Here is a 27,890-nt window from a genome sequence, read left to right as displayed (position 1 = left end):
AAGCAGACCAAAAGAAGCTAAAACCAACCAATTAAGACTGTTATTTGGCAATTTTGCGTAGGTATATTGAATAAAAGCCACACACACAGTCTCCTGCTGTTCACACAGGACACAGCTGAGCAACCAGCAGCTGTGCCTCCATCCTCCGGCCGACCAGGCATCCATGAAAGCCCGACATGCACCGACACATGACGGAGAACACCATCCATGACCTCATCCGAAACTCACCAAAGTTTGCTGATACTGAAGCGTCCGGTTTTCGGCCTTGTCCTTCACCATTGCCGCAATATCCTCATTAAAGACACCCGATCCGAGACTCTCAGGAGTGCCAGTCGCGCGCTAATTAATGCGCGGTGGAGGCGGACTCGGCGCGGCTGCCTGCCATCACATGTGCAGCGTGTGTAACAGGTTTCTTTTCATGAGCCGTCCTGCATGATGCAAAGCCCCGCCGCCGCGTGTGTGTGTGTGTGTGCATGCGCGCGCGCGCGAGAGAGCGAGAATGTGTGTGTGTGTGTGCTGCCAGATGAGAGTGTAGCTGGCTGTCGCCTCGCAGCAGCGCTGGTGCGGTTTGACTGCAAAACACCGCCTCCCTCCTCCACTCGCACTGTGCTGCTGTCTCTCTCTGGAGTTACTGGACTTGACGATGATGGGGATATTTTTTTTGTGTGTGTCTCTGTGTGTGTGTCTGTGCGGAGGCGTGCGCAGGTGCAGGTGTAATAAGTGGTTGTTTGGACAAATTATGATGGTTAGTGTATGTTTTTTTTTTATTCTTGCGTGTTCTTTGCACCTGATTTGAGTCATCACTGGACTGATTGAGAGTGATGAGTAATTCACAAGGGTGAGGCTTGAGTCTGTCAATGTCACAGAGAAATCTTTCGCCCTATAATAAGATATTCCTCAATGAATGAATAAAGAACGGTGTCTGAGCATCCTCGTCTGCCATTAGTACTTACACATAAATACCGGCTGATGTATGGATACAGTACACTCCACTGCCCAGGTCATATTTTCTGAAGGGGGATGCCATCCCACTTCACCAAAATGCACCTCCCTTGTTAACCTGCCATCCCCCAGCTCACCCCCTTGTAGCAGAGAGAGTGCAGGAGCACAGCAGAGGGGTTGTTTAGTTGAATGTGTTAGTGTAGCCTGCCTGCATCATTGACCCTTTATCTGACGGAGGCTTGTGGAAGTGAGAATCTGTGGCTCCGACCATGGCTCTAAAATATCAGCAGCCTCACTGTGCTGCGTATTGATAAATCCATGGTGCTGAAGTAGACAGATTTATAATTGTGCTGTGTTTTCTCTCAGTCCCGCCCTTCTGTCAGTGTCATTTTGGATCCATAATATTCTCTCGACTATATACTATAAACACTCAATTATATTATATATATACAGTACTCTATAGGAAAGTGTCACCTTCATGATTGAAGTGACAAGTAGCCCAGAAGAGTGAGATGATCATAGAGACACACTGCTGCCTGTGAGGCATCCTGCAACAATGTCCTTTGGGAGGTGAACAAGGGCATGTATGGTGTGTGTGTGAGTGTGTGTCCTGTTAAAAATGAATAAATCACTGCCTGGTTTTAACTGTGAAAACACTTCCTTTACCCATCTGTATTTCTTTATCCACCTCCTTCAAGAACCACACAGCTTTAGCAAAGGTCAGTGTCTGATCATGGCTCTTTTATCACCATGCTTCACTGTCATGTAGCCTAACAGGATAAGGCATTTCAAGTGGCTTTGATGTCAGATAATCTGTCCAGATCTCATTACACTATTTTTACCCATTGTTCTTTTTGGTGAGGTGTTCTTAAAGGGGCATTCCAGCAATTTAGCATCGCACTTTCTTAAATACAAAAGAAAAAAGAACTGGTGCAGCCAGGGTCCAAAATTAGTTACCCGTGGTTCTGGTAATCAAACCGGGTACCACAGTGGAGAATTTCATGGCAACCGCAAAGAGAGTTTGCAAATATGTGGCGGGACATTACTGGAGCAGATCAAACTGAATGAAAAAAACATCAACACACTTGAGTCTGTGCAAGAATCTTTATACCTGAAAGGAACAAGGAAGAGCACCGTGCAAGTGCAGTTAAAAGAAATGTACCAAGAAGTGGCACTTCACAGAGAACAGGGTGAGGAGAGACAGGCTTTAATACGACAGCAACACCAGCACAGGTACTTGACAACTGCTCCTTTGTGGTTTGTGTTTTTAATGACATCCTATGCAGTTTTAGGGCTGGTTAAAAAATATTTTGGCATATACATTTTTCTGCTTACAAGCCATTGGCACAGCCCAAAGAGTTAATTTTGTCAGCGGAAGACAAGATGCTTTGCCTTTTAGGTGGAATCCACATTTGGATCAAACTGGATTTAACTCCAAAAACTGGATTATACTTCCCCTAATGCAACTCAATGTGTTAAATCACACCCTCTCTGCCTGGTTTATGTCCACGTCGTTCAAACTCGGCCCCAGTTTGTGCTGGCTGTCTTTGAAAAAAATGTAAAAGCCTCAGAACGAAACTCATGTGAACCCTGGTGACATCATCAGGGTTATTTTCTGAACTTCACGTGTAAAAATCCGTGGAATGCCCCTTTAAATGTTTCAGCATTCTCATGATGATGCAATCTGGCCTGGAATGACAGTAACTCTCTTCATAATGTTTTTGTTCTTTTTGAAGAATGGAGGCAATAAACACTCAGTGCTTTCACAAAAGGGGATAAAAGCAATTTTCTGACAGCACACATCGCTGACAGTGGTCTCTTACCCCCAAGCACAAAGGATCAATGAATGAGTATGAAATGATAGGAATTACAAGCCAGACACCACATCGCAATCCAGCTGAACACCTATGGGAGATTTTGGGTTTCAGGCAGTTCTCTCCACCACCATCATCAAAACACCAAATAAGGGAATATCACCTGGAAGAGCAGAGTTCAGAGACCTGTATGCAAAGGAGCACTGAAGCTGTTCTATAGGTTCATAGTGGTCCAACATCTTCCTAAAACACTTTATGCTGGATTTTCCCTGATTGTCACCCATCAGCCCAGCATCACGCCAAAGCATGTAAAAGACATGCCGATCCACTACAGAATTGCGTGTTAATGTCACCTTTTGCTTCACCTGAGCATGTGAAGCGCATGCTTGTGTGACAGCGCAGTACCAGCATGAGGCAATAATGACGGGAGCAAAGGATGAATTTAGCATGAAGAGTGACAAAGTCTGTGTATGAAGGAGGTTGGTGTGGTTGGATGGGCCAAATGAGACGTGTCCTTTTCAAGGCTAGGCCAGGCAAAACGTGACACTGACACGGTGGACCGGCGAGGCTATCACACGCTTTGGCGTGATATCAGATTGGACCAATACTTACAGTAAATATCTATGACCACACCAGATTTTCTCAGAATTTATGTATTGCCTCATATTTAATTTTGGACCCCGGGTGCAGCGGAGTGTACTGGGGAACCACAGTCTTGTGCTGTTGGCTGCCAAACAGCCCTATAAGGAAGCATTTCACACTGAAGTGCTGCGCTCACGGGCACCACAACAATCACTGTTGAAGCTCATAAAACTGCCTTGTGTTTGTGTGTATGTGCTCACAGAAGCACTGCTCAGGAGAGATTTTATCCAGCACTCAAAGTTCATACACGAAGGTTCGCTCAGATCATTCCCTTTCCTCAGATGACACATGTATTATAACACTGTGAGCTCATCTCTTTGGGCTTTCACTAAAGGGCTTTTCGTGGTGCTACTCACTGGCAGCGAAATCTATTGCGCTGAAAGATGCGGTGCCAAGTGAGACTCACACCTGAAAGATAACCACTATTCCAAGCATCCACTGCTGCTCCGTCACGAGCCGAACATCCTTCACATTTGCCATTATGTCTTCAGTTGAATGGGAAATTCAGAAAGTTTAGAACTCTCTCAGGCCAAAGCAAATATGTTTACCTTATTGTTTCAACATAATTACCACCAAACCAGTGAGTCACTAATGATTTCAGGATTTAAACTGATGGCATTACATTAAACAATTTAACCAGTCACAAGCCAGCATGCATTTGAATATCAAACTCTCTGATCCTTTACAGGTTAAAAGACTTAATTCCACCGGGAGTCAAAGCCTTTCACTGGCTGACAGATAAAACAGTCCTGCACAAGACTGCAGCTGATTGGTTGTTGGCAAGGCAACCAGTTCAAAGCGCTTGACCACAGGCCCCAGATTGAGCCTGGGCCTCTGAGACCACTGAGTGAGGAGATGGATTTCACCCAAAAGCACAGTCTCACAAATGCATGTTTTCATTCACAAATCTCATCATTCATGCACTTCAGGTTCATCTGCACCGTGGGCCTTTACAGCCTCCTATCATCTCCCTCTGTAGTAACTTAAGAGCAACACCGACTTCATTTTATCAGGGAGCTGGCAGCCACAGACAGGCAGGGGTGCAGTGGCCGCGACAGCGGAGGAACTGGGTGCTCTGCAGCCCCGAGCACCAGCACACTGACCCACATCTCTCCATCTCCACAGGATTCTTTAGAAATGCACCACCCACCTCTGCTTGGAGGCCAGTTTGGTACCAAACTACAAGAGGAAAAACAACATGTCCCCCATCCTGTGTGACAGTGAAGAGAAACATCAGTGGTTCAATGTTCCGATGATGAGAAAGCATGCGAAAATGGTCACATGCATTTTCCAAACCTCATCATAAAATGGTTTAAAGCATTCAGACGTGTGAGTCGAACTTGTGTGAAGGTGAAGGTGTGATTTAGTTTAGTGGACTTCTAAATGAATTGTGTGCCATTGTAGGAAAAGTTATTCTTTTAATTGTGGAAAATCAGATGAAAAATCTCAATTTCTCCCCTTTCATTATTCTTTTTTTTTTTTTACATAATGGGCCTAAAAGTAACAGTAAAAAAATGTAATCTGGCATGCTCCGGATAAATGTGTGCTTTTTCCTCACACATATTTCACTGCAATTCATCAGTATTACAAGGTCCATGAGTCCTTGATGTGCAACAGAATGTACAACCACCTGTGCCCCTTTTTCTTTTGTGTGACAAGTTTCTCAATTATCAGTCATTCCTGTTGACTACAGCTGGCAGAAAATCCCCAGTAATAACCACAAAATGACCAGAATACCAGCAAATACATCATAATCCAATCAGACCTTCAATTACCATTTGCCCTTGAGCCAGATATGGACAAAGTTCAGGAGACACGCACGGATTTGACACTTTGGAGAGAGAAGAGACAGTGCCTGGTGTTGTCAGGACGCAGAATACTTACGGTTTCCCCTGAGTCTGCCTTCCTCCCCTTGTTTCTTCTCTTCTCCTCGGGCGACGGATTCAAAACCGTCAGCTGTGTCCCTCCATTGCGCCTTGGCGGAACGATGGCTGAAATAAAAGGGAGCACAGCTACAGGTTGCAGCGCACGCTTAATAGATGATGCGATCGGGCAGAGGATGATCCCCCGGGATCACACTTCACCCCAGCGGAGGAAAATCTCAGTAGATCCCAGAGACTGGCCTGTTGCTGATGCGCAATCCATACAGCACCGCGCCAAAGTTATCAACGCGGCGCGTAATTACAGGTTTTGCGCCTCCAGAGAAGCGCACAGAGGAGCAGGCAGCTGCTGGCTGGCTTTGGAGACCAGGAGCGACAACAGCCAGCCGCCTCAGAGCGCGGCTGCATGGGATTGTGAGGCAAAGAAACTCTATGATGAGATGCTACAGTCTCCTCATCGGCTCCAGTTGAGGTGGGAGGGAGACAGCGGGGTACCGGGTGTCGTGTCCGTGATGCAATGCGGGTACCGTCAGTGCCATGGCCCGCAGTTTTCTCCTTGTGTGCAGAAATCCAGGCGCCCCGGTCATTATCTGCGGAGCCGCGGCGCACATTCGTCTTAATTACCAGCAGTCAGGATTGTCTGCAGAGATAGGTGGAGGCTTGGAGGGACAAAAAGAAACATGTGTTTAGTGTTCATGCTCTCTCTCTCTCTCTCTCGCTCTCTCTCTCTCTCTCTCTCTCTCTCTCTCTCTCTCTCTCTCTCTCTCTCTGCATCCCACTCTCTCCTTGCATGTGACAACACACACACACACACACACACACACACACACACACACACACACACACACACACACACACACTTGGGGTCTAATATTAGACGTCATGCGCCTTGATCCTGGCACGTATAAACAGCTCGGGCACAAATTGGAGAAGGCGTCAGTGTCCAGGCTGGGGTGATGGAGTTAAGCACGTGTTTCTGAAATGAGAATGAATGGTGCATTCCCCCATGTATTCTCTTATCCATGCCTTTGACAGCTATTATACCTCCTCAGCACCCCGCATGGCAATTGAATTGGAGCGTCACCGCGTCTTCCCAGCTGCGCCCCGCAGGCATTACAACCCGATGGATGATTGCAATGTATCCTTGCGAAGACCGCTTGTTCACCTCTCCTTCTGGGTGATAAATACAGCGAGTAAGGCTATTAAACGATCCTCGGATGGGTAATCACGTTGGCAGTGATTTCACCCTGCCCCACTTGCAAAGACCACATGGAGCAACATTATTACAAAAAAAAAGAAAAAGAAAAAGAAAAAAGTTAGTTACTTTTGGCACAATTTTTATGTTCTTTTGTGAACTTACATGTGAAAACAGTCTGGCTTGCTGGTACAATAACAACCTTCTTTGGCATTGTGGGTGTCTGAAATCTTAAAAAACACTATTTCCAAGTCATGTCATGCATTATGTCAGACACGGTTAAGTCACCACAAACAGGCTACACTCCCACATGTAGCTTACACACACGCCCGCATGCTGTGTGTGGGCTGTAGCTCCCTCTGACACCAATTTTGTTAATATTCTGAACCCAAGCTGCTACCTCTATTGGCTAGAGCAAACCTTCACAAAAAGTAAATAGCTTCCAGCAGTAGTGACTGGATTTGATGTCAGCTGTGTAAATGGAGTCTTTCACAATAATAAATCATTAACCTTAGTCAGTTAGCACGTTGTCCCCTGAATGCTCCGAAAAAAGTCAACCCTGGCCAAACGAGAAGCAAAATAGTCCCGCTAACATCAATGAAATGCCATTTTCAGCCTATAACATTTTGTTATGCTGCGCAGCAGGGAAGTTGGAGCGCATCCTGCTCTGGGGCTAGATAACACTCGCACTTCCCACTACTGAATGAGAAGGTGGGAAAGCAAGTGGTGAGAAGACAAAAAGGACACACAGCTCCTCTACAGTGGGCACAGGGCATTTTCCACCTGGCACATTTCTTAATGGAACAAATGTGGATTCATGAGGAGCGGCCAAGCAGGGCATGGCGTTAAGTAGTGAGTAGTGGGCCTAAAAGGCTTGACTTATTGGCGACTTTAATGCACTTGTTAGAAGCTGAACAGGCTGGCTTGTGGCGCCGCAGCTTCAGTGTGTGTTTATGTGTTCGTCCAGGACTCCTGCTGCTCTGTATGGTAGTTTCTGAGGTGTGGGATGCTGAGACCAAACCCATAGAATTTGTGTGTAATAAAGGCGCCAGGAGGGCTATGAATATTGTGGCAGAGGTGAAGAGTGCGCTGGTGAGAATATGTGTCTTTTCTCTCTTTAGCCTGCTGTATCTAATCCCCCCGTCTGTCTGTTACCTGTCACCTGCCACCACTCTGTCTCTCATAGTCCACCAGTTTGTCCGGCTTCTGTCACCTGTCTCTTCCTCCCTTGCAGAGTGACTGTAATGGCTCCACGACCTTCTCCACACCGGTTCAGCTATCCTGCACCGAACTCCACATAGCATCCTGGGAAAACAAATCAGTATGTTGGCACATGTATGAGTCCAAAACCCTCTGCCACAATACATTTCTTACTTGCTTACTATTGCTTTTGTTGGTTCATCTTGCCTTTTATAATATATGGCTTTTCGTTTTCTGTATGTGTGTGCATTACTGCAGCACCAGGAGAAGAGAGGAGACATAGTTGCATCCTTGAGGCTTCTTACTGAAAGTGTGAAGGCTGTGAGGGCCTCAAGCCAGCCAGGATGTGCCGCTTCGCTGCTGCAGAGACTGGAGAACAACATGAATAACTACCTGCTCATTCTCACACACCTTCAGCTAAGCGTAAGAAGCAGCCACAGTGACAAACCACATGCAAACAAGCACACAGGAACTTCAAAAGAATTGTACACCTTGAGGTTAAAATCACTAGAAATTTGGCTGCAAAAGGTTTTGGATGTCTTAGATACCTATAACCATTTAAATTGCAATATTTAACTGTTGACAAAGCCCCAAATATTTCTCAGTGCATAGACAATGAAATGTGCTTCAAACAACCGAGGCATCCAAGGAACTTTCACTATTGATTTTAATGTGGGTGCCTTTTGACCTGCAAACAACCCAATCTAAGCTAACTGGGCTCAGTCTGTCTTCTTCACTCACACACAAATGCATCACAAACGGAGCCAAGTAAAATTCATCAGTGTGCTGATGAAGATTCACACGAAGTCAGTGAAAACGTGTTGATGGGCTTCTCTCTCACTGGTTTGCATCTGAATCAGAGGCATTATCAGTTTCCTCTGGTGTGGAAATATCCTGGTTTCTCATAAATCTGTGGCTTTCTAGAATATCTGGGAGTGATGATGTTATGTTGTGTGACCCCAAGCCTTCCTTCCTCAGGACAAGAAGAAGATAGCAGTGCATACTTTCCCAGTGAGGCACAGTGCAAAATGAATGTCCTGTGATCTGTGCTTTACATAATATCCTAAAATCCAAGAAGTTAATTTGTGGATTTCTTTTGTCAAGGATCAGTTTTTATAAGTGTTTCTATTTGTAAATAGTGCCGCTTTTTGAAACACAATGTGGGTGTTATGTGACCATCCTTGTGGTTTAATTTCCAGCCTCCTTTTCTCACTTTTGTTCACGTTCGTTCTGTTATTACCTCCGCCAAAGAAGTCCTGTTTTCAGTTGGGTTTGTCTGTGTGTCAGCAGGATTACAGAAAAACTACGGGCCTAAGCAGGGGTGTCTTTCTACTGCATTTTTAAATCTTCATTATTGTATTTTCTGTTTGGACCAGCAGGGGCCAGTGGTGACCCCAGCACTGTCTTGCGTTCCTCGAAGCACCCAGAGTCTGAGCACAGTCCTGCTGAACTACAACCAGCTGATCTTAGGCAAACTGGAGTGGTTCATGGTTGACCTGGAAGACAGATGCACTTCCCAGTGACACACGGACAACTTCAGAGGACCGAATGTTCTTCACTAACAGGGGGATGAGCTCAAGTGAAGCTTCAGGTCAATAAAAGAAGTAAGATAATCCACCTGAGCAAAACCACTGGAGGGATCTGGACTTTTTTCCTCACCTTGTTGCCTTTGAAAAATTTCTAATTTGTGGAAAGTCCACTTTTGTATAGTATGATGTGCAGACTCACGGCTCTTTAAGAGTGAAAGGTAGACATACACCCTTCTCTGCTGGTCATGAAGAGGAACTACAGCTGGAGAGGTAGAGGACAAGGAAAGACATCAATATGACTGCAATGATGAGCATCATGGACAAATGAATGTATGATAGGCAGGCCGTTTTTTTTTTGTATATAATATAATAAATTTGGTTGTAGGCCTTTGGAGCCAATGCAAGCCTACAGTCTGCCAAAAGGCAAGTATCTTGTCTTTTTTTGTATGTAGCCTACAGGCAGCTCCTCCAAGTCTCCACAGAATGCAGAATGGTCATAATCAGAGGTTGTTGTTTAGCTTGATCACATGGCCAGAACGGAACGGCCATCTTGTTTGTTTGGATTTATGTTTTCATGTTTTGTTTTGCTACTTAATTAGTTGAACCGAGGTCCTGCAACGTGGATGGAAACTCCCAGCCCATGCCTAGTCCTAAAATTGTTTTATGTTAGATCAGATTTTCATCTGTTGCTCTACCTTGCTGGTATGAATTTAGTAGGTAGATTTTATTCTCACTGCACTTTTATATTTCATCTCTGTTTACATTTTTTATTTTAAAAGTTGTTGCTTTGCTGTAGATGTGTGCATGCTTTATTTTTTTTTCTTTTTTCAATTCACGAACTGTATCTTAGGTGTCTTTGTAAAAATGTGTGTGTCAATACTCAGATTTCGCATTTAAGATGACATTTTTGTGACACGCTGATACAAATACTGTTTATGATCTGTACACATTTATCTATTTTATTAGTGAGTTATGCAGGTAGGTAGATTTTTATTATTTAGCATAAATATTATATAATTAATATTATTATTATTTATATTATGGTTTAGTCTCTCTCCGGGTACTCTGGCTTCCTCCCACAGACCAAAAACATGCTCATTAGGTTAATTGATGACTCTAAAAATTGTCCGTAGGTGTGAGTGTGAATGGTTGTTTGTCTCTGTATGTGGCCCTGCAATCGGCTGGCGACCGGTTCAGGGTGTACCCCGCCTCTCGCCCATTGTAGCTGGGATAGGCTCCAGCCCCCCGCAACCCCGAAAGGGATAGGCGGTATAGATAATGGATGGATGGTTTAGTCTAGTTATGCGCTACTGATATTATCAACGGATTGTCAAACAAATTAGCCACTGATTGGATGAGCCGGTTACAGGAAGTGACGTCACTTTGTCCATTAACAAACGGTTATTGGTCATTACCTGCAGAAGGTGAAGTGGGCATATGTATGCCAGCTGCGATAAAACTCCGCAGAAGTAGACGGTGAAGCTGGTCTGTGTGGTGGAAGTGTGGGGATAAATGGTGGCCGCTCAGTTAGCTAAATGCGTTGCTAGCACGTTTGACTGTAGCTGTTACTGAAAAGCCGTTAGAAACTAATTGAGCTCGTGCGGTTTAAACTGAACTTTTCAACTGACGCAAGTTAAATTTCACCGCCATGTCGGAAAAGGCTCCTCTTCTACATTACCGGCTCACCACCGCGGATCCGAACGATGTTTCCCCACACAGCGGGGCCAAGCCGTGCAAGGAGGGACAACGGCGTCCGGACAAAACCGCCCGGAAGCTGGGAGTGGTGTTTGGCGTGGTCATACCAACTTTACTGTCCATGTTTAGCGTCGTTGTGTTCCTGCGAATTGGTGAGTCAGGGAGGGAAAAAATGTTTCATCTTTCAAACTAAGTCTGGAAGTTTCGTCCTAAAAAGAACAAATTAGACTGAAATGAAACAAAAATCGAAAGGAAAAAGTCATGCGGTTTGGTTTTCACCAGGTTCGCCATTAGGTCAACGCAAGTAAGTGTGAAAGGAAAAACAATATATTATTAGTATTCATTATTATCTCATTATTGGGTGGCATTCTTTTTTCAGGGCTGTAAGGTTTATCTTTTTTTTTTTTTTTTTTTTTTTTTTTTTTTTTTTTTTAGGATTTTGGTTAAATTCTGCACGTTTTCACATTCAAGAGGCTGGATGCAGCCAATGTTCGACAGTTTTTAAATACATGGGGAAAACGATCAATAGATTTTTTTGTAAATATTGGAATAGATCAGTAGAAAAATGGCCCTGAATGTTATGTTGCAAGCAAGGCTACAGGCCTGAGGCAAACTCTTTTATTTATTCTCATTTGTTCTTTATTTAACCAGAAAGGTTCAAATTTCCTCTGCTGCTCGTCAAGGTCATAGCACACCAAATCATAACAAACATTAGGCTGTGTTATAAATAAGATGTCTCTCCACCTTTTGCAGGATTTGTTGTGGGTCAAGCAGGGCTCTTCCAGGCCATTGTCATGTTCTTGGTGGCTTATTTTATCATCACAATGACCGTGCTCTCTGTCTGCGCCATCTCCACCAATGGGGCCTTAGACGCAGGAGGTGCTTACTGTATCCTTTACTGCAGAGAGAGACTTGTGCTGTGGCTTAAAAGTCTCTCTTGGGTGTCTGCCTGTGATTAAGCTTGACTAATGGATTGACCAAAGATGTCCTTGCTGTTAATTTCTCCCTCACACGATTTCCTTTACCCACCAAGGGCACAGTTTCCATCTTGGTCTAAATTTGACCAGTGGCTGATCTTTATTAAGCTGATCCAGTGCATCCAGCCTCAGTTGGTTTTACATTTATGAATCTAAAGTCAGACATTCCTCAACTTTGACCCCCCAGACATGATCAGCCGAGCCCTGGGTCCAGAGTTTGGCGGCAGCATTGGGATCATGTTTTTCTTTGCCAACGTATGTGGCAGTGCTCTCTATGTATTGGGTCTGGTCGAGGCTGTCATGTCTTCCTTTGGCATCCCTGAAGGTAAGGCCCAGTGTGACAATGGTGGGACATTTAGCCATAACAAAGTGTTGCTATATCAGTTAACCCTGTTTTACGGTCCATCAGAGGACGCTTCAGCTGTCCCGGGTCTCCATCAGGTGTTGCCTTCAGGTTACTGGTGGTCTCTGCTGTACGGCACTGTCCTGCTCTTCCTGTGTTTCATTGTCTGTCTGGTGAGACATCGCTGTTTTCCTTTGACCTCATTTCTAAATTGTGGTGCATTCTGTCAGCTCATCTCTGTCATACAAATGGGGGCAGTTTTGGGATTTATTCATCTGAGAACCACATTTTGCTAAATATACAACCATTTCGAATAACAGGACTCTTAATTCTGAATCCCCACTGACAGCCTGTTAGGGCTGTATTGTTGATTACACAACACAATAAACAAAAGAGTTGGATGGAACCAGCATGAAGTTTATAGAGCTGTTTCTCGAAATAAACTCTGATTACGAGTGTGAACAAATGTGAAGGTTGTCCATACTGCAGCCCTAAAGGATCAGATGCAAATATTTAAATGAATCGAAGTTTATCTTCTTCAGAGCACGATTCTGCTCAGTAAACTTCTTTTCAAAGAGGGAAATCTTGATGATGGTGCAAAAGAAAAGGTCATGTTTTCTAAGTTATCCACTGACTAATATCAAGAGGAAATATTAGGTATATATATCAGTACTTCCTGAATTTGACCGGCTTCTCATTGCAGGTGGGAGCCCACATCTATGCCAAAGCCACCTTTATAATCTTCATCATAGTCACCACAGTCCTGGCTTCTATCTTCATCAGTTTCTTCATTGTGGGGCCCACTGTGGTGATTTTGCCAGATACTTTAAACAGTACCAGCCTGAGCACTGCCAATTATTCTGGCTTCCAGCTCCACACCCTGAAGGGCAACCTATTGCGTGAGTATTGGACGTGTTGTGTGATGTCATGGCTGGGCATTTTGTAGAATTTGATGATCTTAAACCTATTTAAACAATGTTGTGCCTGTATGATTAGCTCTGAACTTTGATCATTGAAGCAGAAGAAGGTGGGGCTCTTTTTTTTTTTTTTTTTTTTCCAACCACTGTCCCAAACCTCCCTGAAATCCCACCACTGCTTAGGAACATCAGCTGTACCTGCCTGACAGTGACAGGTACACTGCTTTGAGAGGTCACTGCAGTGATTCATCTTCTTGCTGTGTGCGTGCTCGTCAGTGTGTGTCACCGTTATCGTCCCTCATCAATACCTGTCTCTTGGATGGCGGGAGGCTCTTAAGTCAGAGCCCTGGGATAATAGCAAATGAATAATTGACCTAACATATTCAAAATGATCCTTGATAAGCATGAATGATCAAGCCTTCTGTCACTCCTTCTAGCCAGTTACACAGTAGACTACACCACTGGTGCCATGATGAGTTTCGCCTCAGTGTTTGCTGTCATGTTCAACGGCTGCACTGGAATCATGGCGGGCTCCAACATGTCAGGTAAGATGATGTTAAAGTTACTTCAGTAACCTTGAAGGAACCCATGGCTATGTTCCAGCTCAGGGGCTGGATCCTGCAATAGTAAGAAAACACGAAGCCCAGGATGAGGACAAGCTGAATCTGATGGTCTAATCCTCATAGTCCAAAAGTAGGGGTGCACTCAGTTCTAGAAATGCTGTCTTTGGATGATCCAGCCCCTGATTGAAGACACGGTACATGTGAACGCACGTGGGGCCAAACTTTGAAAGAACTCCAATTAGATGTGGATAGATTTGCATTTATTGAACTTGAACTTTTGTCATGTTTTTTCCAGGCGACCTGAAAAACCCCAGCTATTCCATCCCAAGAGGGACGCTGACTGCGGTCCTCATAACTTTCATCACATACAATGTGCTTAGTCTGCTGGCTGCATGTTCCTGTGACCGGTTAGACACGTGAAGACACACCGTCAAACACACTGAAGCAGCGCTAGTACAAATAAGATATAAATATAAAACACTGTGTCACTTAAATACTTATTAGGGGAATTTTCAAAAGAAATTTCAGCATTTAAGAACTTTCTCTTTTGTGCATTTTTGCTGTAATTTTCAGAGATGGAATATCTAGAGTTGTAGTGTAGTTAAGGACATTTTACTGATTTGTTTGTACACATGTCAAGTGGTTTATTAACGCAGTTGGTCTTCTGAAGTTTTGGAGTTTTATCCATTATCCTTAGTCACCTACTCCAAAGAGACTACAGTTTCCTGGGAGACATCAATATATGGCCGCCCCTGGTGACAGTCGGGGTTTATTCTTCCACTGTGTCGGCTGCCATGAGTAACCTTATAGGAGCCTCCAGGATCCTGTATGCCCTGTCCAAAGACAACCTGTTTGGTGAGATTCTTCAACAGTGTGTTCTGTTTTTTTGCTATGTGTGGCCCTGCTGTCCCTAACATTTGGAATTGCATACCAAAGAGCAGCATATATTCATTAACTGGCAGAGTTGAGTTTTAGCTGATATGGCCTCTGATCCTTTCTGTAGTGAGAAGGATTTAATTACTGATCTTGCCTGTTTAGGTTAAGATCAGGGCTAAATAGTAGATCCAGAGTATGTGAAAGCATTTCCAACTCCAGCTGGACTTCTATAAAGCTGAGTCAGCTTTTTAATAATCAGCCATCTGTTGGAAGAGGCCTCCATCTCAAATGTGAGGAATTGACACTTGTTATTAATTTCATCATGTCTCATTTTCCTCGTGGAGGCATGTTAATTTGGAAAGCATCGTTTGACAACAGATGGCTTGCAGTGTTGACTTTCAGAAGAAAAAAAAAATCCTCTCATTGTGTGTTTGGCTTAAAGACAAGTGCAAGATGACTCAGTTGTTTATCTGATTCAGGACCATGAGCAATAACAGACAGGGTGCCTTTTACTTTTGTTTATGTTTTTGAAATCTCTACAGGTGGCGTCCTGGCTCTGGTGAGGAAAACATCTCGCAGTGGGAACCCCTGGGCCTCAGTGCTTGTCTCGTGGTTGCTTGTACAGGTTGGACAGTACACAGATTAGTAGTGCTTACAGTTTTTCCCACTTACTCCTCACTTAGGCTTCACAGTGCGTTAAGTTTAGAGTCTCTGCTTGAGCTCTGCTAAAGCTCAGAGTCCAAAAAAAAAAAACATCTGTGAAGGCACCATTTAATGGTGGTATGAAAAGTACATACAGGTTTTGGAGCAACACACGCTGCTATCCAGATGACGTCTTTTTCACAGACATCCCTGCTTGTTCCAGCAAGACGATGCCAAGCCACGTTCTGCACGTGTTACAGCAGCATGGCTTTGTAGTTACAGTGCGGGCACTTGACTGGCCCGCCTGCAGCCCAGACTTGTTTCCCATTGTGGCAGAAATGTGTGGCATAAAATACAAGAACTGAGACCAAGGACTATTGAGCAACTGAAGTGGTATATCAAGCAAGAATGGGAAAGATTTTCACTTCTAAAACTTAAACAATTAGTGTCCAAATGCTTACTGAGTGGTGTTAAAGAAAAGATGATGTAACACAGTGGTAAACATGCCTGTGTCCTGACTTTTTGGAAAGTGTTGCAGCCATCAAATTCAGAATAAGTGTATATTTACAAAAAGCAACAAAGTTTGAATTTGAACATTATATACCTTGTTATTGTACTGTATATTATACTATGAAAAGGATTTGTGCGTAATTGCATTCTGTCTTTAAATACACTTTACACAGCATCACAACTTTTTTGGACGTAGGAGTTGTAGATTAGTGACCTAGTTAAGAATTTTGCCCAGAAGAAAGGCTGTTGCCTCTTTCCAAATACATATTTTTTTTTAGTCATTGCACATTGAGGGTAGAAGGGTAGAACTCAAAAGATCTAAATGTATAACTATCAGGTTTGGGTTGATCTTCATCTGACCAGTCACCAGTGCAGAAATGTTTGTGCATCATCATGTTTGGCTGTGGATTGGCTAAACATTTGTCAGGGAGGTTTTGCCAGAGAGATGGAGCAGGATTCTGTCCTGTCACACAAGTAAGTGTACTCTTCATTTTAGAGCCATATGACTTACTGTAGAAAGGTTATATTTCTTAGATGTTTCCTGCCAAGTCATGGACATGTATATATGTCATTTAAACCAGTTAAGCTGTCGATCATGGTGTTCTGTATTGGGGTCAAGGGAAATCCACAGGTCTGAAGCCGTTAGTGTAGTCTGGATATATAGGGACCCATGTTGTTTGTATACATTACTCTCAGGAACACTTAAGTAACATGTGTGCTTTTATTGCTAGAAGTATTACAATTGTTATCAGTGTTTACTTTGTTTAAATTTGTATCTCCGTGAGTGATATCTAAGCAGCACAAAATGCAAAATATTGATTAGATAAGTGTCACTTTTCCTGTACTAAAACTACTAATTACAAACAATGACTTACAATTATGTGGTCATTTTGGCAAATCTCCTGCTTCCTGGTGAGTTAGACCTTCTGCATTATTATGCTACTATTCCTTTTTTGAATATCAAGTGTAAACCAAATTCTTTTTATTTTTTCCACTAGGTGGTGCTGTTTGCTGGTAAATTGAACACCATTGCTGGTATTGTGACTATCTTCTTCTTGTTGGTCTATGCTGCTGTGAGCCTGGCCTGTTTGGCTCTTGAATGGGCCTCTGCACCAAACTTCAGGTACAGTGAAGGGTTAAGTTAACCTCTGTTTTGGATTTCATTCAATCGTGGTTGAAGACCTGACTTTCATTCCATATCCTGTCTTTGTTTCTTAATTCAGACCCTCATTTCGTTGTTTTACGTGGCATACCTGCACACTGGGCATTCTTGGCTGCCTCGTCATGATGTTCCTGATCAATGCCATTTATGCATTTGCCAGCATAGCCTTTATGCTGCTGCTCACAATGCTTATCCACTACCTTGGGCCAATCAGCAACTGGGGCTACATCAGCCAGGCTCTCATCTTCCACCAGGTGCACATTCATAAAGAAGCCATCTTTCTTACATGACGCAATAATATGATGCAGGTTGCCGTAAATTAGTACAACATCACATTCGTTTTTCATCCAATGTGTTTTCACTCAGGTACGCAAATACCTGTTGATGTTGGATGTGCGTAAGGAGCATGTGAAGTTCTGGAGGCCCCAGATACTCCTGGTGGTGGCAAACCCTCGCAGCTGTACTGGTCTCATGACTTTCATTAATGACCTGAAGAAGAGTGGCTTGTATGTCCTTGGACATGTAAAGCTGGGTGTACTAGGTAAGAACTGTGTAGGTCTGAGACAGATATGTGTATTTTTTATTGATTATACTAAACCCAAAATGAAGGTTTTATTATTAAACACCTAGCTACTGAGGGTTTCAAAGTTGGCTGTTTATAGGTTGGTAGTTATAGCCTTTGGGCTGTAAGCAACAGCTGCTGTGGTAAGCTTGGATTCATCAGTTACAATGAAATCTAAGGTTTTCACAGTGAGGGGAAAAAGTGTCAAAATGTACACATACACATCCAATCAGTCCCACTTTCATCAGAATACACCCAGATACACTGTGACAAACAACAAATAAACACATCAGCCCTTGAAGGAATGACATGTCTCGCTCTCCCACGCATCTGACATTTGTGTGATTCTGCAGACAGGTTGCCCTCTGATCCTCTGCAGAGCAGTTATGACTCCTGGCTGTCTCTCGTGGACCATCTAAACATCAAGGCATTTGTCAACCTTACCCTGGCTGACTCTGTACGACACGGAGTTCAAAACCTGCTTTTCATCACAGGCTTTGGTAGGCAAGTTTACAGTATTGCTGTACTTTGATGTCATTTTCTCCATTGTTAAACTATGATTGTGCGTTACTTTACAAACCTTAACAGTTCTTAACCAAAATGTGCATTTGATATGTTTGTTTGCATTTAGGGGCGATGAGGCCAAACACCCTGGTCTTGGGTTTCTATGATGACTGCACCCCTCAAGACCACCTCCAAGGTAAAATTCTCCTGTCGACAGGCTATGGCTTGGATGCAGTGAGTCCATCCATAGACCCCGGAGAGCAGCGCTCTCCCTGTTTCCCGAGTGTGCGTGGTGCAGAGGAACCCAAAGACCTTCAGGAGGAGGAATATGTGTCAGTGATTGCTGATGCTGTAAAAATGGGCAAGAATGTGACACTGGCTCGTTACTTCAATCAGTTCAACCGGGAGGAGGTGTTGGGGTCAGGAGGAAAGATCAGGGGCCACCGCAGCATGCCGGGGCCATTCGTTGACGTGTGGCCTCTGAATCTACTTCGACCAGACAGCACTGGATATGTGGACATCTGCTCACTGTTCCTGTTGCAGATGGCTGGCGTGCTTCATGAGACCCGTGCCTGGAGCCAGGCAAGGCTCCGCCTCTTCCTGTGTGTGGAGGCCGGCTGCAGTCTGAAGGTAGAGGAGGAGACGAAGCTCCGGGCGATGCTGAAGGAGCTCAGGCTCTCAGCTCAAGTGCAAACGGTGACATGGGACCAGGTGGTTGCTCTGCACTGGCAGAGGCAGGAAGGAAAGGAAAGAGAGAACCTGGTAGAAGCTGCGCAGAATGAGGACAGGAGGGACAGAAATGAGGAAGAGGAAGCTGTGAAGGAAGATGGTGTCAAACAATTTCCCAATAATGCTGCTCAGCTGACCGATGAATATATCTGCGCCGTCAACAGTCTGATTCGCAGACACGGTGCCCCTCAGCCTGCAGTGCGTTTCCTGTATTTGCCACGCCCACCAGCTGACACAAGCCGTTACCATGCCTACCTGCACCATGTGGACCTGTTGAGTCGAGACCTGGGCCCAACATTGCTCATTCACGGGGTCACTCCTGTGGTCACAACTGACCTATAAAATTTTACTATCAACTCTTAATCCATCAACTATCCCCACCTGGTGTTGTTCATTCGTGGGACTGTGACACCGACACTGACACCACAACAAACCAGTTTTATGCTTAGGTCACATCTGAATGCTGCTTAGATATTGAAAATTCTGAATATATGTTGAGATTATGTTTTAGGTTGTTTAGTCATCACCATGAATATAGTGACATACTAATGTTTAATTTGCATGTTTTGTGGGGTGGAAAGGAGGAAAGGTCCTTGCAGTTCCTTAGTTACCATCTGTTAGAAATTTTCATGCGTTTGTTAAAATACTCTTACCACATGGGGATTGCCCTTGAACACTGTGAGCTCTGACTTTTTGCACATGTTAATAGATAAATAAATTAAATGAATTGTTGTATTATCTCAGATGTATTTCTTTCAATTTTGTTTTGAGTTGCGAAGAATGCACACTGCTAGTAAATAACTCTTCCTTAATCACATGTAGTCTACAAAGCAGTTGGAGCACTAGTGAGGGCCACCTGAGTCTTGCTCGTTGAACGCCTGCAGAGGGCGATATATGCCCAGTAACATGGCAGTGCTGATGGTCGCTGTACTAGGCTGTTGTTGTACTGTAGTGATGGCGCTTATGCGAGATATGAGTCTGTACTTTGAGCACATGTAGGCTAATCTGATGTATCACAGGATTTGTGTATCTCAGACTAGCAGCCTCACCATCACTGACTCAGCACAGACCAGCACTGGTTGGCCAAGCTTCAGTAAAGTGCAGAGCTCGTGTTTTTGTGTATAAGCCGAATTCTCATTCCTCATAAAGAATTTTAAGCCAGTGCAATCGTTTGACATTTTCACTGAGCGCATTTTTCCAAGGGTCCGGCGCTCTGAGTGGACACTGGGATTAGGCCAGTATGTGGTGTGCCCATGAACCCTCCAAGAAAAGTGAGATATTCATCAAATTCAATATTCTCATGAGTGCGATGTCTTGAATGACATCCCTCATAGTTTTACCTCTTGGTTCTGTACACTTAAAGTTATTTACGTCATCCACACAATCTGGTTTGTCATTTGACCAAATAAAGCAACTTTTCGTCTGCGCTGCTGTATTATTGGCGAGAATTCGAGTATTCGTTACAATGCATTGAAAACTACCTGAATGACGCAGTTTTTAATTTGGCACAGGAACTGTGTGGTGGACACCTACTGACGGAGACACAACACCATCTGTGGCATATGTCACGTTTGGTTAGAGACGATTCCATGAGTTTGTACAGAGGGATATTGACACCCACCTACACATCACTGACAAACTGCATGTGGGCGGGAGTGTGTTCACAGATGGAGGCAGATTGGGCTCGAAGTACTATAAAGGGATACCATGTTCACAGTCAAGCAAGAAACAGGCGTTGTAGATATAACGGACCAAATCTCCTCTGTCCTCTACGCATGAGACAAACTTTATTTGGAAATCACAATAGTGCACCTGTAGATGCACCAAAACAGGCAGAGCAGGTGCTGCTGTCAGACTGATGGTTATCCATCTCTTCCGCCGAAGCCAAGAAATTGAAAGAGGGAGAGACTGAATCACTTCCGGCCGGTGATGGGCTGAGAGAGAGAGATGCTGATGTAGGAAAAGCGTCATGAACTATGAATATTTAAGTCATTGTGACCCTCTGCTAGGTTGCTAAAGAGTCATAGTTACAGGTACCTGCAGGTTGTGTTAGTGTCCCCTTAGAAAAGCCAGAAAGTGTTTTTGTCTAAATGGAAAATATTAGATACTGATTATAAATGGATGGAGCATTCGTTTTGATTCAAGGCTCGCTCCTGCTTATCTGCTAGTGAGGAGATGGAACAAGTGCATGGAGAATTCATCATCAATTTTCAAGAGGCCGAAAACGCTGTCCCCCCATATACATTTTGGAAGTACTGTCTATTTATCCCTTTGTATTTCTAACCTTCAAACTGCTGTTGAGATGATCAAAAGCACTTTATTCAAAACCAGCCTTGCTTTTGTTTTTTGCAATCCTTGACATTAATTTACCATATCCGTTTCCCTCAAAAGCCGCATTGAAATAGTATGCATGCGTCATCCTCTTTAACGGAAGAGGAGCCGAACAGGAGTGCAGAAGGCTAGAAGCACCACTTCACACCTAAAGTGTGAAGTGGTGCTTCTAGCCTTCTGAGTAATCTCTTTAATTTCCGACCACCATGTTTGGAGTGGGATCCTCACAGAAACTAGACATGGTAATATTTCTGATCTGCATCTTATCATAAAACATCCATTGATCAGAAGGAGGAACTGAGCCATAAAAGGGGAATAGACACCATGTTGTCTACCCCCAGGATCTTGTGAATTGGGGTCGAACAGGACAGTAATAATAACTCAGCAGTGGTTTAGAAAAATGAATTGTGAACAGTGAAGATCATCCTGATTCGTCCTTGTTGACGTCACTCTGATTTAGAGGACTAATGAAACACTGGTCTGAACTGCTGACTTTTTCTGGAATCTTAACTATTTTATTTATCAGAGTTGGATGATTCAGTACCTTCAGCACACTGTGGTCGATAAGATCTCTCCAAATTTAGCCGCAGAATTTTGAGTATGTTGGACATTTTGGCCAAACAAACCAGCAACCACCACAGCAAACTATGGAGACATCTTAAGGTGAAGCTCCTCAAATCACCAGTAGATTTTATCCTTGAATTGGGGCGAAAATCCCAAAAGCCTTTCCTAAATGACAGTTAATACTTTCCCATAAAATGACGAAATTAATTACTGGGATCTCAGTAGCTGATTTAACACACCTTAATAATTGTGCTGATGCTGAATATTACTATTCCCGTTTTGAGACATTGCGTCTCAGACTGGCCCGGGTGGTTGCTTCTTGCACGTCCCATCGTAGCACCGTCCAACCACCAAGACCCCACACCAATGCCCAGATTTGTTTTTTTCTGGCTCCTTGACTAACAACATTGGCAAGCAGTAAACCTAATACCAGGCTGTATACCTCCACAGTCCACTTTCAACAGTCTGATGTACCGGCTGGTTTAGTTTGGCATGAAAAATAATCTGACATGCAGTTTGTCTTTGGCAGTCGGGTTTGGTGGTGGTGAGCGACATTCGTAGAGGAGCACTGACACCCACCTACACATCACTGAGAAAACTGCACGTGGGAGGGAGTGTGTTCACAGGTGGGGGCAGCCTGGGCTCCAAGTTCTATTAAGGGATATCACGTTCACAGTCAGACAAGTCAGCTCGACTCTTCTTGCTAAAATATAAAGGACTGAATATGGCAGAAAGCAGTCCTACACACTTCCTACTAGAAGCACAATTTTGTTGCCGTCTTAAAACAAGTCTGTCCATATTTTGTCTCCAGCCCTGGGTGTCCGTTTGAGGGTGATCCCTCTCATGCCCACGAGATGAAGGAACTGAATCACTTCCGACTGATTGGCTGTGGGATGGCTGATGAAAAGCACAAAAAACTGTCAATAAAGAACAGTCTGTGGACCTTTTTTAGGCTGGCGCTTGTGCTGAGTTGCACAAAACAGTATTGACGGTTATTTTTTCTTCAATGGGTGATGCATTAGTGTCCATGCAAGTGTTTAATCTTCAATAAAACGGACAATCTGTCTGTGAAAATTCTCGACCAGCTGTACTGACACACATCAGCAGCTCTGGCGCACTGTATTAAATAGACTATGAAATGTCGAACTGAAGCACTGTAGCTCTTTTCCACTGTCAAATAGAACTGCACTGACTTACACTGACTTAAAGAATTACAGAAACACTGATGCATCACAGCAAAACTGTAGACATGAGAGCATGAATGCTAAAAACCTGATGTCTTCCTGAAGAAATAAAAGTACCTCAGTACCAGTGCGGTGACCTGTCATCAAACCTGAAGGTTCATTTGTGTACTGTGGGGCTAACATCTTTTGACATTTAAAATCCATCCATCCATCCATTTTCTATGCCGCTTATCCCTTTCGGGGTCGCGGGGGGGGCCGGAGCCTATCTCGGCTGTCAACGGGCGGGAGGCGGGGTACACCCTGGACCGGTCGCCAGCCGATCGCAGGGCACATACACACACCATTCACACTCACACCTAGGGGCAACAATCAACCTAATGAGCATGTTTTTGGTCTGTGGGAGGAAGCCAGAGTACCCGGGAGAACCCACGCATGCACGGGAAGAACATGCAAACTTCACACAGAAAGGCCCGACCCGGGAATCGAACCTGCGACCTTCTTGCTGTGAGGCACGCACACCACCTGCTGCTCCACCGTGCAGCCGACATTTAAAATCTGTTTTCAAATTCTGTCGGCTTTGATTTGAGCTCGTCAGTCCCTTCACCTCCCCACTGGCTTAATTTGCTGAGCTTTTCTACATTCAAAAGCTTTCTGTTCTGCTCATACAGCCAGTAGTCACGTACCACAGCCGTGTTATACGTTCTGTGAGATTCACAAGTGAAAGTACAGTGAGCGCTCTGGATAAGTGGCCTCTAGCACTCTGATAATGATCACAGTGTTTTTCACTGTCTGGTGCGTTTGAGGCACTCGGTCATGTGCCATTACAGTCTGTTTTTTCTATGAACAAAACGCTAATTTAAAATAAAAATGTTAAATTTGCCATCTCTACTTCATGTACTGACAAAACTTTGGAGGTCTTTTGAAAGTCTATCTGTGCCTACTGTTATACCCTAAAATAACTAATTAGTCAGCCTACATAGCCACAAACTCTATTTAAAGTAGTTTGCGTGTCTCCATAACGGTCAAACCTGGATTAAAGTTTTCCTTTGCTGTCCTCGTGTGTCTGGTGGTATCAACTGTGAATCACTACTGTTACCACCTTTTGTTTGGTTTTGTCATCATAAAATCTCTGAAAAAGACATTTACAGTTTCTGATAAACTGTCAGCTACGTTTTTCCTCAAGTATGAGACGTATTGAGAAGTGAAGTGGAACGAGTGGGCGCCGGCAGCAGCCCATTCCATAGTGCTTCTATTATTTGTGGCCCGTAGCCTGATGTGCAAGTATCCCACATCATCTGGCAGCAGTCTCTGGATCTCTGCTCATGACGTAGTTCAAACTGCTGTCACTGTGGAAATAGCAGCACTTGATGTCAGAGTGGGAGGAAGACTGCAGACTTTTTTTATCCTGTGGGAGAGTATGCTTCTTTTTTTTTTTTCCCTCCTGCGCGCACAATCTCCATTCGTCAAGTTATTTGTGGACCAGTGATAACACTAACTAGGTCCTTTTCGTCAAGATCTCAAAGCCCAAAATATAAATTCTATTGTTGTGAATGCCTGTTTTGTGGTATTCTGCCTGGAAGAGGAAACTTCTGCGCACATCCTCCTCGTTTATTGAGATTGTGGCTGTCAAAGCGGTTTGGTCTTCCGAATAAGAAAGAAAGGTATCTCTAAAGTAACTGAACTGCCTCCATGCAGGTCATGGTTTTGGCCCATTTTCCAGGACACCTTAAAAAGATTTTAAAGAAATCTCACTTATTAAGCACTTAAAATATTGGTTTATTTTTGTCCTTTTGGAGGCTTTCTAGTTAACTTGTGCTTTCATCTGACTATGATACTCCAAGTAACATTGCTTTAATTTGTTCACACATTGATTTCCACTTAAATATTGTCACCACAGGACTACCTTTATGATCTCGAGTTTCTCTTAACCAGACATCAACCTCCCTGGCCTTAGTGCGTAAAATAGTTTTCTGGATTATTACACCTTTTAGATCAGTTTTTGTTTCAGTATTCCGTGTAACCAACCTGCCAGATGATCCTCCTCGACTCACTGTTGTCTTCAGCATGCAGTTTTACTGATACTGTTGGTGATGATGATCATAGAGTGCATGGCAGCTGACTCTCTCCACCTCCTCACACAGGGAATGCCCTCGTTTTCATGGAGGCCTTTAAAGATGGCTGGGCTGACTTGCGTCACTCTCATAATTTTACTTTCAGGCACCAAACAAGGGAAACACTTGCGTTGCCTCATCATGTCTCATCATATTTCTGAGCCATCAGTGGTTATCATGGGTATTATTAATCCTAGTTCAGTGACAGAGGAGGACATCTGCGTCACTGACTACGTAACGGTGGAGTAGCTGCAGGGATCTGAGCCTTTTTTTTTCAGTCACACTCCAAACTTTTTTGACTGATTTGTTCAATTTTATCCATAGTTGATGTTTTTTTTTTAATGCTTAGGACCAGTTTTAATTTAGGCTTTGCAAGTTCAGCATCAACTTTTAATGAATGTCATCGAATAAAACTAAAAAGTAAGCCACACCTCAGAAAACCACCATTCCCAATCATATTTCCATTCTCTGTGCCGTTGACACAACTTCACATTCATTTGGCTGAATTGATGAAAAACATCCAAATGAGGCGCTGCACAAAATCTTTTTTCACAGCAGTAAAGTATTAAATAGCACTCAACAACGCGCAGTTTATAGCCCAGCTTGACAGCTACATGCTATGTGCTATAAAACCACGTGTCTATACACCTGTCACACCCTTCTCTCTATATCCGTATCTATTCATCTCATGAATATGTGAGTAGTAGAGGATGTGAGGGTACGTGGGTCTAAACATATGTGCAGTCTACTTGTGTTTGGGGCTTCGCATGTTTGCCGTGCTCGTCTATTTTCCCACCTTTTCTCTTCGCATTGGCTCAGCCTGACACAGAGCTCAAGGCAGCCAGCACCAGTCAACGCTGGCTAGTTAGTTCCTTCTACCATCTGGAGCTCTGGTCCTTATGTGGAGACTTGTTTTTCTGTGCAAGCATAGCTCACATGACAGACTGCGTTCCATCTGTGGGCCAAGATAACAGTAAAGGAATCAAGGCGACAACCATTTGGATTATTATTATTATTATTTATTTGCTTATTTATTGTGAATACAGCTTTGTTCCAGTGGTTGAGAATCACAGTGTTGTCATAATTAAGAATGCTTAATTTGAGCATTAAGAAAATCTGTTGTATATATTTTTTTATACAATTGCACACATTTTTGTTCACCTCACACATACAAATAACACCATCCATGGTGTTTTTCCTCTTATACTGGCACAACAAATAGTCACATTCACAGATCAATGCCAGTGAAACTAGAATTTGCGTTTTTTTTTTGTGATAATTTCTTACAGCTCATTCAATTTCATTAATCACAGTCTGGTCTTGACGTTCAGTGGATGGAAGGCGTCTCTGCCTAGAGCAGATGGCAAGACCGTGTCGCAGCAGCTCTCTAAATGTGTGAACGGAGGTCAGTGTAGTGTGAAAATGTGTTAATTTCTCACCAGTGTGTCAGGCTGGAAGGAAGTACGGCTGGTTAAAGGGAGAGTACACTTTTATTTTTGGGTCACTCCTACAGCAGTGAAGTGAATTCATCTTCTGTTTACTTTGGAAAGTGCTGTATAAGTTGTTGCTTGTGCGATGCTGGAGGGCTGCATGGTGTCTCAGTGAATAGAAATGTCTCATGGATCTGAATCCAGCCAACCAGATGGACCTTTCTGTGTGGAAAGATGGTTTGTGTCTTTGTACGTTCCCTTCAGGCGCTCCTGTTTCCTCACAGTTGTGAAATGTACGTTAAGCGGAGAGTCCAAATTGCCTGTAGGTATGAGTGTAAATGTGATTGTATGTCTTCACATGTTACCCCTTCAGTAAACTCACCTGTTTAGATATGCTGACACATTTGCTGATTCAGTTTTAATGCACAGAGTCTCTTTGGTTTAGAGTTAGCACACAGAGTTGCAAGTTGAAGAAATGATCACTGCATCAATAAATGCGATTCCATCCAAAACCTTACTTTGTAGTGACAGACACTCCCTTGTTGGCTTAAAATGTCTGTTTATGACTGTGTTTACTGTTAAATATTCACCTTTTAATTCACATGTTTAACTTGCTGCAATTGCAGCGACTCAAGCAAATTGCCAAAATAAGGGCGCACAGCTTGGTGTTGTTGTAGTAGTGTTGGGGAACACGACCAAGCCTAAATAAAAACACTGATAAAATCAATAAAACACACAGTCTGCTGTGATCTGGGCTCTCAGTATTGACCAAAGGGCTCCCAGTGGGTCAGCAAGCCTCAAAAAGAAGAATGTGAAAAGCTGCTAAATGGATTTTTTTCACCAGCTTTACTTCAGTGAACACACAGGCACTGAGAAGGGAGACAAAAAAAATAGAGTTGGTTGTGCATTGCAACACGCTGGCACTGTCCCTCAGGAAGCATTTGATGTGTATTATCTCAAACGGTGGACAGGAAGAAATAATTCTGGGGTACAAGGGGGATGTCAGACTGATATATTCCATTATGTTTCATTAGACTGTATAATTGGGCCAATGAGTGCTGGCATCAGTCACCAAACCTCTGGTGCCAGAGCCTGGTCATAAATTCAACAGACAACCGGTCTGACCAGCAGCTGCCGCGAGCCCAAAGACCGCCACTAGGGGGACAATTTGACTTTGACTCGGTCCTCAGAAGAACAGCAGTTAAGACATGCCAGACATTCAGTTACGAATGTGAATATAAAATAGTGTAATCGGACGATATGAACGTGTTATGCATTTATGTGCAGTCTTTATCATCTCTTGGTTTTGGTCCAGTTAATATGCGATCATATATTAATTTTCCACACTTTTCGTAACCAACCATAATAATGATACCATAATAAACTACCAGACAAACGCAGATGGGAAAAGAGAGCTTTGAGGGTAAATGTTGTATTTATCTTTTCTGTTTGTAGATTGGACCCATAATATATTGCATATGGTTCTGGCATGGGACATAAAATAACTGCATCAAACTGTATCTCAGTGCTCGGGGAGTCAAACTAAATAATTATATGAGTTTCTGTCGAATTAGTCGCAATTTAAATG

General features: G+C 43.6%; 3 protein-coding genes across 12 annotated transcripts in view; 2 read left to right on the top strand and 1 right to left on the bottom strand.

The window, feature by feature from the left end:
• clcn2a (chloride channel, voltage-sensitive 2a) overlaps positions 1-5,746 on the bottom strand; it is a 43,846-nt gene extending 38,100 nt beyond the window's left edge. For 7 of the 10 annotated variants that reach the window (XM_070973555.1, XM_070973556.1, XM_070973547.1 and 4 more), the window contains exon 1: positions 229-364. In XM_070973555.1, the coding sequence (XP_070829656.1) occupies positions 229-279 (51 nt within the window). In that variant the 5' untranslated portion in view covers positions 280-364. Of the gene's footprint in view, positions 1-228; positions 471-5,282 lie in introns of those variants that run through there. The other 3 variants (XM_070973557.1, XM_070973553.1, XM_070973552.1) reach the window with 3 other exon arrangements.
• thpo (thrombopoietin) lies at positions 5,386-9,468 on the top strand. The gene is given in 6 exon segments (XM_070974058.1): positions 5,386-5,692; positions 7,185-7,325; positions 7,441-7,565; positions 7,708-7,794; positions 7,932-8,096; positions 9,053-9,468. Coding segments are annotated over 6 exon segments (969 nt in total). The 3' UTR covers positions 9,197-9,468.
• A 1,382-nt stretch (positions 9,469-10,850) lies between these two features.
• On the top strand, positions 10,851-19,024 carry LOC139339193 (solute carrier family 12 member 9-like). The gene is made up of 14 exons (XM_070974691.1): positions 10,851-11,049; positions 11,651-11,785; positions 12,062-12,199; positions 12,296-12,390; positions 12,921-13,116; positions 13,572-13,679; positions 13,993-14,104; positions 14,395-14,552; positions 15,116-15,198; positions 16,724-16,848; positions 16,949-17,141; positions 17,254-17,428; positions 17,803-17,949; positions 18,081-19,024. The coding sequence occupies exons 1-14, from the start codon at positions 10,851-10,853 to the stop codon at positions 19,022-19,024; spliced, it is 2,808 nt and encodes a 935-aa protein (XP_070830792.1).
• Positions 19,025-27,890: the final 8,866 nt, after the last annotated feature.

The sequence above is a fragment of the Chaetodon trifascialis genome, chromosome 11 (genome assembly GCF_039877785.1).
Source record: "Chaetodon trifascialis isolate fChaTrf1 chromosome 11, fChaTrf1.hap1, whole genome shotgun sequence".
NCBI classification, from domain to species: domain Eukaryota; kingdom Metazoa; phylum Chordata; class Actinopteri; order Chaetodontiformes; family Chaetodontidae; genus Chaetodon; species Chaetodon trifascialis.
This window is presented reverse-complemented; position numbering and strand designations above follow the sequence as displayed.

Coding starts and splice junctions, on each gene's coding strand:
- LOC139339193 (XM_070974691.1), top strand. CDS start 10,851: ATGTCGGAAAAGGCTCCTCTTCTACATTACCGGCTCACCACCGCGGAT. Junction 11,050..11,650: donor CGTTGTGTTCCTGCGAATTG/GTGAGTCAGGGA, acceptor CACCTTTTGCAG/GATTTGTTGTGGGTCAAGCA. Junction 12,391..12,920: donor TGTGTTTCATTGTCTGTCTG/GTGAGACATCGC, acceptor TTCTCATTGCAG/GTGGGAGCCCACATCTATGC.